This window comes from Oncorhynchus clarkii, chromosome 5, assembly GCF_045791955.1.
Source record: "Oncorhynchus clarkii lewisi isolate Uvic-CL-2024 chromosome 5, UVic_Ocla_1.0, whole genome shotgun sequence".
NCBI classification, from domain to species: domain Eukaryota; kingdom Metazoa; phylum Chordata; class Actinopteri; order Salmoniformes; family Salmonidae; genus Oncorhynchus; species Oncorhynchus clarkii.
In genome coordinates this window covers 91,241,993-91,253,440 of record NC_092151.1, presented here as the reverse complement: position 1 = coordinate 91,253,440, position 11,448 = coordinate 91,241,993, and the positions used below count along the sequence as shown (strand labels likewise).

Below are 11,448 nucleotides of genomic sequence, written 5' to 3'. Positions count from 1 at the left end.
CCACAATATAAACAGATATATAATTGAATTACATATTTACAGTTAAATCCACAATATAAACAGATATATAATTGAATTACATATTTACAGTTAAATCCACAATATAAACAGAAATATAATTTAATTACAAATACATCCACAATATAAACAGAAATATAATTTAATTACAAATACATCTACAATATAAACAGAAATATAATTTCATTACATCTACAGTTACGTCTCACTCCACAGCCTCTCTCTCAAACCTAGTCTTCATAGGAACATGTTCACTCAGTTGAAACGTATTAATAGTGGGGGGAAAGAAAATGACATATTTCATGGACAGAAAACCACACACGCTGCCCGCTGTAAGGAAATACAGCCCTTATCTGGAAGGATCTACGAGTGAGATGTCATCAGTTTCCTGAATAGAGAGATAACCGGAGTGATTTCCAGGTTGGCAGCACAGCACACTGCCGAAAGAGTTCTGTTATCAGTGGTACACATGAAAGTATCTGGGAGGTAGCAAGTGTGTTGGGGGGCGGGGGGTGGGGGTGCAGGCAGCATCACATTACTGTACCTTGGCTCTTTGGTTTTGGAACCAGACCTGCACGACTCTCACGCTCAGACCGGTCTCCGCTGCCAAGGTCTCCCTTACCTTGGAGAGGAAGGGAAGGACAGAGGGAAGAGAGGGGGAGGGACAGAGGGAGAGAAGAGGAGAGGGACAGAGAGAGAGAAGAGGGACAGAAGGAGAGAAGAGGAGAGGGACAGAGAGAGAGAAGAGGAGAGGGACAGAGAGAGAGAAGAGGAGAGGGACAGAGAGAGAGAAGAGGGACAGAGGGAGAGAAGAGGAGAGGGACAGAAAGAGAGAAGAGGAGAGGGACCGAGAGAGAGAAGAGGAGAGGGACAGAGAGAGAGAAGAGGGACAGAGGGAGAGAAGAGGAGAGGGACAGAGAGAGAGAAGAGGGACAGAGGGAGAGAAGAAGGGAGGGACAGAGGGAGGGAAGAGGAGTGCGACAGAGAAAGGGAAGGACAGAGGGACAGAAGAGGGGGGGACAGAGAAAGGGAAGGACAGAGGGAGAGAAGAGAGAGGAAGTAAACGTGATATGACCCTTGTAGTCTACATATCCTAATATAAGGACACTTTCATGACAACTCTTATCAGTACAGCGTAATAACTATAGCTATCAAACCTCAGACCCTTGTGATGAAGACAATAATCAGCTGTTGGAGAGTATTCTGATTGAGGATCCTTTAAAGTGCAAACTACACCACCTCTTCTCTTTATGAGCCCTTTGGTGTACACCTATGCCCTACCTTCCGGCAGGGCTTGGAGGAGACTTCGAAGGATGCTTTGAAGGCCCGTCTCTGGTGGGTGGTCAGAATAGTGCGTGGACGTTTGGGTCGTTTGTGTTCAGGGTCGTCTGCTTCGCCGCCACGTCTGCCTGAAGCCTTCACACTGCCCTCATCCCCTTTCTCCTCCTCCTCCTCCTCCTCCTCCTCATCATCACTTTCACCTGCCAAGACAGGACAAATGGAGAAAAAAAAACATATAGAACCATTCTGAGACACACACACACACATGCACACACATGCACACACATGCACACACACACACACACACACACACACACACACACACACACACACACACACACACACACACACACACACACACACACACACACACACACACACACACACACACACACACACACACACAAACAAACACACACACACACACACACACACACACACACACACACACACACACACACACACACACACACAGACACAGACACAGACACAGACACAGACACAGACACACACACACACACACACACACACACACACACAGACACAGACACAGACACACACACACACACACACACACACACACAGAACGTGTACCTGAGTCTGATGAGGTGGGTCTGTCCACTTCCTGGTTGTAGTCTCTAGCACAGAGCAACCGTCCTTCCCTGAGGACACAGCAGTCTCCAGGCCGCAGAAGACAGGAACACAGACTGCAGCTGAAACAGGCCAGGTGGAACACTGCAGCTCCAGCATGCATCACCAGCTCTGCAGGGGAGATGGCCTCTGCACAGCCACCACACCTCACTGCAAACAGACTGGAGAGAGAGAGAGAGAGAGAGAGAGAGAGAGAGAGTGAGAGAGAGAGGGGGAGAGAGAGAGAGAGAGAGAGAGAGAGAGAGAGAGAGAGAGAGAGAGAGAGAGAGAGTGAGAGAGGGGGAGAGAGAGAGTTTAAACCTAAACAAGTTTAAACAATCTAGGTTTCTAGGTTTCAACATAATCTAAGTTTCACTTTCAACGAGCATTGCTATGTAATGACTTTTGTATTGAGCACTTTTTCTGTCTCTACTGCTCTGGTACACTGCTTGAGTGACAGCTCCTCTACCCCAAATAATGGTTCAACACACCACGCTTCCCAGACACAACTTCTCTAGACGAGCTCTCAGAGGTTACTGGAATGTTGCTGAGTCGTTCAGTCAATCAAGACTGCCAGCTTACATGCCTCCTCCTTCTCCCCCTCTCCCTCAGACACTCAGACAAATACCCCCAGAGTGGCGAGTGTGCATCTTAGCGCCTGGCAACCAGCACTGGGGGCTCAGCCTCGGAGACTGTTACCACGGCTGCCGTGTCCGAGGCCGCGCCCCCGGGAAGAGGTAGAAAGGCGCTCCGCATGCCATGGCTCCAGCCAGGGGGGGGGGGAATCAGGACTCCTGGTGGGAGAGGCTGGGACTGGCGGTCCCGGGAATTATCCCTAAGTCTGCTTAACCTGAGAGGAACTAAAGAAGAGCCAGACCCGAATCAGCAGACGTATTACTCTGCTTTCTGGCAGCCACAGCAGTTTGGGTCTGTCAACCAGGATGGTGCGTCATCAGTTTGGACCTGGGGGTTGTTTTCTGACTTCATAGAACCAAGGGTCACACCAGTGGCGTCTCCATGGAAACATGAGAAGATGACTCGTTTTTTGTCCCTTTGCTAGGGAAGTGGATGCTATGTTTTTGTCCCTTTGCTAGGGAAGTGGATGCTATGTTTTTGTCTCTTTGCTAGGGAAGTGGATGCTATGTTTTTGTCTCTTTGCTAGGGAAGTGGATGGTGTGTTTTTGTCTATTTGCTAGGGAAGTGGATGCTATGTTTTTGTCTCTTTGCTAGGGAAGTGGATGCTATGTTTTTGTCTCTTTGCTAGGGAAGTGGATGGTGTGTTTTTGTCTATTTGCTAGGGAAGTGGATGCTATGTTTTTGTCTCTTTGCTAGGGAAGTGGATGCTATGTTTTTGTCTCTTTGCTAGGGAAGTGGATGGTGTGTTTTTGTCTATTTGCTAGGGAAGTGGATGCTATGTTTTTGTCTATTTGCTAGGGAAGTGGATGCCATGTTTTTGTCTCTTTGCTAGGGAAGTGGATGCTATGTTTTTGTCTATTTGCTAGGGAAGTGGATGCTATGTTTTTGTCTCTTTGCTAGGGAAGTGGATGCTATGTTTTTGTCTATTTGCTAGGGAAGTGGATGGTGTGTTTTTGTCTCTTTAAATAAGACCAGTCCGAACCGGACCAAAAAACAACATCTGTGGATGTTGAAATCAAAGCCAAGGCGTACGGACCAAATCTGAACCAGACATAGACGTCTGTGATTGGTTAAGATTATTGGTTAAAATGAAGTCCAGTCCAGACCAAACATCTGTGAAAGTTGAAATCAAGGTAGGACCAAATCTGAACCAAACATAGATTATGGGTGCATGTGAATATCTACAGTTAGATCCATTGTCTTATTTTAAGTGGAATTCAAAATATTGAATGTGATATAATGCTTTCTTCATTGACATGTAGATATAAGTTAATGTATATACAGTTGAAATCTGGCCCCCAAAAAACTATGACCAAAATAACAAGTACAGTACCAGTCAAAAGTCTGGACACACTCATTACAGGGTTTTTCTTTATTTTTACTATTTTCTACATTGTATAATAATAGTGAAGACATCAAAACTATGAAATAACACATATGGAATCATGTAGTAACCAAAAAGGTATAAAACTAATCAAAATATATTTTATATTTGAGATTCTTCAAAGTAGCCAACCTTTGCCTTGATGACACCTTTGCACACTCTTGGCATTCTCTCAACCAGCTTCATGAGGTAGTCACCTGGAATGCATTTCAATTAACAGGTGTGCCTTGTTAAGAGTTAATTGGTGGAATTTCTTTCCTTCTTAATGCGTTTGAGCCAATCAGTTGTGTTGTGACAAGGTAGGGGTGGTATACAGAAGATAGCCCTATTTGGTAAAGGCTCCTTAACAGCTTCTACAGCCAAGCCATAAAACTCCTTAACAGCTTCTACCTCCAAGCCATAAGACTGCTGAACAGCTTCTACCCCCAAGCCATAAGACTCCTTAACAACTCAACTAATCAAATGGCCACACTGACTATTTACATTGACCCCCACCGCTGCTACTCACTGTTTATTATCTATAGTCACTTTACAAATTACCTCGACTAACCTGATTGATTAGATTTTTTTTTCAACTTTTGTTTATTTAGTAAATATATTATTAACTCTATTTAAGGGCATGTAAGTAAGCATTTCACGGTAAGGAATACAACACCTGTTGTTTTCGGTGCAAGTGACAAATATATATATTTTTTATTTGATTTGATGGCGTGCTGCATCAGATGACCTGGCCTCCACAATCACCCGACCTCAATGGTCGGGATGGTTTGAGATGAGTTGGACCGCAGAGTGAAAGAAAAGCAGCCAACAAGTGCTCAACATATGTATGTGGGAACTCCTTCAAGACTGTTGGAAAAGCCTTCCAGGTGAAGCTGGTTGAGAGAATGCCAAGCGTGTGCGAAGCTTCATCAGGACAAAGGATGGATACTTTGAAGAATTTTGTCTAGTACTGTATTTTGTCTAGTACTGTATTTTGTCTAGTACTGTATTTTGTCTAGTACTGTATTTTGTCTAGTACTGTATTTTCAACATTCGTAAAATATGTTTTTTAATTGTCCATACAGTGTCCGGAAAATACTCATTTTCAACTTTAATTCAGAACCGAAAATTAACCTAATTACAACATCTGGAGAATATGTATTTTCAACGTAATTTTGCTTACTGGGTATCTCCTATTGATATTTGCCTACACAGTATGTTCTTGTTGGAACAAGAGGTAGCCCTGAATTGAACATGTTGTTTACTGTTACGAACCAACAACATATAACCCCCAAGTATGACCTCCAAGAATCATGTTTTCACACAAAAACAAAAGAGACACTCAGACACAGAGGTTAAAATGTCACAGTGGAAAACAGTGGTGGTAAACAGCAACATCCCAAAGCCCTGCATTGCTGAGACCTATTGGTGTTGCTGTGGGGTTGCCGGGGAAACGGTCAAGCTTATTCTAAGGAGCCCATGAGGAGACCGACCCAAGCTGTCTGCCAACCCTTAATGTCTTTGGTATGTGCACTCGTTTTTGCCAAGACAGCACCTATGGCATGGTTCCCCAACTGGCGGCCTACGGGCCGGATTTGGCCCACGGGTGTTTTTTATTTGGCCCCCCAAGTTTTCCGAGCAAGAAAGAAAATGTGTTGGACATGAAATACTGTAAAAGCACCAAGGGCCTAATTTATCAATCATGCATTGGCACAATCTGTACTTAAACCAATGCGTTGGATAATTTCCGCACAAATTGTGAGATTTATCCATATGAACGTTTGAGAGCGTGAGTAAATGTACGCCACGACCATGCGTATGCACAGGGCCAAGTGGTGGAAAAGGGGGAACTGCTTGTCAAGTATAGGCATTTCCTGTCAAGCATAGTCATTTCCTGTCAAGCATAGGCATTTCCTGATTGACATGCTATATAATTTTACTACATCATTGCATTTGGTACGATCAATAATCCATATCGATTACAGTCATTTGTTAAACTAGAGGTGAAAGTGAAACGGCAGGGTAGCCTAGTGGTTAGAGTGTAGAGGCGGCAGGGTAGCCTAGTGGTTAGAGTGTAGAGGCGGCAGCGTAGCCTAGTGGTTAGAGCGTTGGGCTAGTAACCAGAAGGTTGCAAGTTCAAACCCCTGAGCTGACAAGGTACAAATCTGTCGTTCTGCCCCTGAACAGGCAGTTAACCCACTGTTCCTAGGCCGTCATTGAAAATAAGAATTTGTTCTTAATTGACTTGCCTAGTTAAATAAAGGTAAAAAATAAACCTTGTGTAAACACTATGAAATAAGTGATACAATGGGAAATGGAATGAGAGATGGCTTGACTTGATCTGTTTGGAGAGAGGTAGATTTTAGAGAACGGTGGGACCTTGTTCTGCAGAACGTACAGATTGGCTCAACAAATATGGTTAAAACAACAATCTTATAGGATTTTTTTGCGAGGATTTAAAGACCTACTTTAAAAAAGGCAAACACACACAAAACGCATTCTCATTCAGATCCAAGTGCTATCCACACTCAAGTTTTTGTGCAATGGGCACTTTTGAGCGAGAGCTTGCAGATCGGGCATCTCATAGCCCTCGATGAGCCAATATTTTGGATGCAATAATCAGCTACGTGAACAGTAACACATACATTTCATATTTTAGTAGACGCTCTTATCCAGAGCAACTTACAGTTAGTGCATTCATCTTAAGATAGTTGTTAGTTTTATTTTACTAGGCAAGTCAGTTAAGAACAAATTCTTATTTTCAATGACGGCCTACCAGGGAACAGTGGGTTGAATGCCTTGTTCAGAGGCAGAACGACATATTTTTACCTTGTCAGAGGGATTCGATCCAGCAACCTTTTAGTTACTGGCCCAACACTCTAACCACTAGGCTGCCTTCCTGCTACCTGACTACAGACATAGAAAGTAATTTTTTACAGCATCAACAGAGACAAGGAGGCCATACTTGCAACCATTTAAAGTTAAATGGGTTCTCCAGGCAATGAAATGCATTGATTTACTTGTGTGTGACAGAACACTAAATTGTAGCAGATAACATGGCACATGTTACATATTAAAGCGTTAGACCTCTCACTGAAGGCTTCAGTCATACAAACGTTATACTTAAATCCAAACTGGTTCTCTAGCAGATCAGTAAGACTGTCTCACCCCATGTTCAAGAATGGCCTTTTTATTCAGATTACAACCTCTCACTGTATTCAGATTATAACCTCTCCCTGTATTCAGATTACAACCTGTCCCTTTATTCAGATTACAACCTCTCCTTTATTCAGATTACAACCTCTCCCTTTATTCAGATTACAACCTCTCCTTTATTCAGATTACAACCTCTCCCTGTATTCAGATTACAACCTCTCCCTGTATTCAGATTACAACCTCTCCCTTTATTCAGATTACAACCTCTCCCTGTATTCAGATTATAACCTCTCCCTGTATTCAGATTACAACCTCTCCCTGTATTCAGATTACAACCTCTCCCTTTATTCAGATTACAACCTCTCCCTGTTTTCAGATTACAACCTCTCCCTTTATTCAGATTACAACCTCTCCCTGTATTCAGATTACAACCTCTCCCTGTATTCAGATTACAACCTCTCCCTTTATTCAGATTACAACCTCTCCCTGTATTCAGATTATAACCTCTCCCTGTATTCAGATTACAACCTCTCCCTTTATTCAGATTACAACCTCTCCTTTATTCAGATTACAACCTCTCCCTGTATTCAGATTACAACCTCTCCCTGTATTCAGATTACAACCTCTCCCTTTATTCAGATTACAACCTCTCCCTTTATTCAGATTACAACCTCTCCTTTATTCAGATTACAACCTCTCCCTTTATTCAGATTACAACCTCTCACTGTATTCAGATTACAACCTCTCACTGTATTCAGATTACAACCTCTCCTTTATTCAGATTACAACCTCTCCCTTTATTCAGATTACAACCTCTCACTGTATTCAGATTACAACCTCTCACTGTATTCAGATTACAACCTCTCACTGTATTCAGATTACAACCTCTCCCTTTATTCAGATTACAACCTCTCACTGTATTCAGATTACAACCTCTCCCTTTTTTGCAATTTAATCAGTTTAATCCACCAGAAAATACAAATATTATAAAACTCAAACTAATTGATAAAAAAAATCATTTTATGAGTAGAGTCAGAGCTAGAAGGCCGGGGGGTGAGCACAACAGAGCGATCCGAATAAAGCCTTTTGATTGGTTGTACTCAATCTCTGACACTAGCACCTCTATTTCAGTCTCTGAAATGTTTTTTTTGGTTGCCCCGTTGTATTTCATGGTATGGCGTTGTAAATGCACAACGGGCTTTACATATTGGATTTTGACCATATATGGTTAATTAGTGGTGTTTAGAAATGCAAATAGCCAAGGTGGTGCACGAGCACTGAGGCTGAGAACAATTGGTATTTATCAATGGTTATCTCCTATCGGTGTGCACATGACACTCGTAGGGTTGTTTAATATATATCACTTTTTTTCTAACCGTATGAACATTCAAAATTCCATTTGTAAGTAGTATTTTAGAATAATTTATATGCAATATTGATAGATGAGGCCCCAGGACTTGGAACAATCGAACATGGCCACAGTAAATGTACACACTCAAGGAGACATTAACTAGTGACAAGAACATTACTGAGAGAACAGTCATCTCTCTCTCTCTCTCTCTCTCTCTCTCGCTCTCTCTCTCCCTCTCTCTCTACCTCTCTCTCTCTCTCTCTCTCTCGCTCTCTCTCGCTCTCTCTCGCTCTCTCTCGCTCTCCCTCTCTCTCCCTCTCTCTCTCTCTCTCTCTCTCTCTCTCTCTCTCTCTCTCTCTCTCTCTCTCTCTCTCTCTCTCTCTCTCTCTCTCTCTCTCTCTCTCTCTCTCTCTCTCTCTCTCTCTCTCTCTCTCTCTCTCTCTCTCTCTCTCTCTCTCTCTCTCTCTCTCTCTCTCTCTCTCTCTCTCTCAACCTCCACGCTATGCTGTTACGGCCGTGCACTCTGACCACTGTCTGTGTATCAGTCACAAGGCAGCTCTCACTCTCTGTTTCAACCCAGGGGGAAGGTCACTCTGTTCCTTGTGTTCCAGATCCACAGAGACAGACTTCAGTCCAACCATTGTTCTCCAGCGCTCCCAGCCTTACCTCCTCCTGAACCTAACTTTTAGTCCAGACCTCAAGTAGGCATGATGCAGACAGATCCTGTTGCTGTATCAGGTGAACCTGGAGCCAGACCGCGGTGGACACACACACACATGCGCACGCACACACATGCGCGCACACACACACACACACACACACAGAGCCAGTGGATCTGATTAAGATCTGGGGTCTGACCATCAGCCTGCAAACCAACCTACACTCCTAATCTACCTGCTAACTGAACTGTACTGTACACCCAACCTAATCTACCTGCTAACTGAACTGTACTCTACTGTACACCCAACCTAATCTACCTGCTAACTGAACTGTACTCTACTGTACACCCAACCTAATCTACCTGCTAACTGAACTGTACTCTACTGTACACCCAACCTAATTTACCTGCTAACTGAACTCTACTGTACACCCAACCTAATCTACCTGCTAACTGTACTCTACTGTACACCCAACCTAATCTACCTGCTAACTGTACTCTACTGTACACCCAACCTAATCTACCTGCTAACTGAACTGTACTCTACTGTACACCCAACCTAATCTACCTGCTAACTGTACTCTACTGTACACCCAACCTAATCTACCTGCTAACTGAACTCTACTGTACACCCAACCTAATCTACCTGCTAACTGAACTCTACTGTACACCCAACCTAATTTACCTGCTAACTGAACTCTACTGTACACCCAACCTAATCTACCTGCTAACTGAACTCTACTGTACACCCAACCTAATCTACCTGCTAACTGAACTATACTGTACACCCAACCTAATCTACCTGCTAACTGAACTGTACTCTACTGTACACCCAACCTAATCTATCAGGCCATCTATCAGATTAGATACAAGTAAACTAGCCTATAAACGTTTTCTGTAAATACAATCAATTATCTTTCATTCATCTGTATCACCAGTCACAACTTTCGCTGCCCATGTCAACTGACTCTACAGCTTTGATTAGTATTGTTGTCTTCAGATCATCAGCAGACAGTGAAAATCAGGCTACTTCTTGACCTGATTCAGTTCAAAACAACCCACGTCATCATCATTCAGTTCCAAGTAGGCCAAGGTTCTGGTTGGTATGCATTACAATAAATAGGAGAACAGTCGGTGAGGTGGGATGAGACCCAGACAGAAACTACAATGTTGGACCAGGGACAATGATGTGTATCAGAACCCTTACCCGGGCCAGGGACAATGATGTGTAGCAGAACCCTGGACTGGCCCAGGGACAATGATGTGTAGCAGAACCCTGGCCCGGCCAGTAGCCTAGTTGCTGCCCCAGAAATTCTGAGATCTGATAGGTTGTATCTGAATATATTGATCATTTATAGCAACTCCTCAATCTCACCGGAGAAAGCATCCAAGCCAGCAAAACAGCGCCCCTCTGTCTCAGTATGTGTAGCCCATGTATCTGATGCTGTCTGGACAAAAAGAGTATGACACGGGTACAGACACTAAGACAGAGTGGCGCAGTTTGCCTCGATTGGATGTTTTCTCTGGTGAAATAGATTCAGCTTCTTGGTCGAGACAGAGCCGTGGGGGCGGTACCTGGCATGAGGCCCCCTGCTAATTGGTCAGGTCAGATATCTCACGGTCGAATGGGCGTCATCCCATTGGGCACCTAGGCACCTGGGCACGGGGCTATCCAGATGCCAACGCACGGAATGGCCCCCTCATAGTGGGCACCGTCCCTAAAAGGTTTCACACCCTAAACCCATCGCCTCTCCTGTCAGAATCCCTCTTCCCCACCAACATATGGCTCTTTACTGCTCTCTCTCTCCTCCCTCTCACCTCCCTCTCTCCTCCCTCTCTCCTCCCTCTCACCTCCCTCTCTCCTCCCTCCCACTCTCCTCCCTCTCACCTCGCACCGTCCCTAAAAGGTTTCACACCCTAACCCATCGCCTCTCCTGTCAGAATCCCTCTTCCCCACCAACATATGGCTCTTTACTGTTCTCTCTCTCCTCCCTCCACCTCCCTCTCTCCTCCCTCTCACCTCCCTCTCTCCTCCCTCTCTCCTCCCTCTCTCCTCCCTCCCACTCTCCTCCCTCTCACCTCGCACCGTCCCTAAAAGGTTTCACACCCTAAACCCATCGCCTCTCCTGTCAGAATCCCTCTTCCCCACCAACATATGGCTCTTTACTGCTCCCTCTCTCCTCCCTCTCACCTCCCTCTCTCCTCCCTCTCTCCTCCCTCTCACCTCCCTCTCTCCTCCCTCTCTCCACCTCCCTCTATCCTCCCTCCCTCTCTCCTCCCTCTCTCCTCCATCTCACCTCCCTCTCACCTCCCTCTCTCCTCCCTCTCACCTCCCTCTCACCTCCCTCTCTCCTC

General features: G+C 44.6%; 1 protein-coding gene across 1 annotated transcript in view; it reads right to left on the bottom strand.

Annotated features, from left to right (window-relative positions):
- Positions 1-11,448, bottom strand: part of LOC139410279 (LIM homeobox transcription factor 1, alpha) — a 28,223-nt gene that overhangs the window by 8,166 nt on the left and 8,609 nt on the right. Inside the window, exons 3-5 of the mRNA XM_071155764.1 lie at positions 1,894-2,111; positions 1,300-1,499; positions 563-640 (exon numbers count right to left, since the gene is read on the bottom strand). Of these exons, the coding sequence (XP_071011865.1) occupies positions 563-640; positions 1,300-1,499; positions 1,894-2,111 (496 nt within the window). The remainder of the gene's footprint in view (positions 1-562; positions 641-1,299; positions 1,500-1,893; positions 2,112-11,448) is intronic.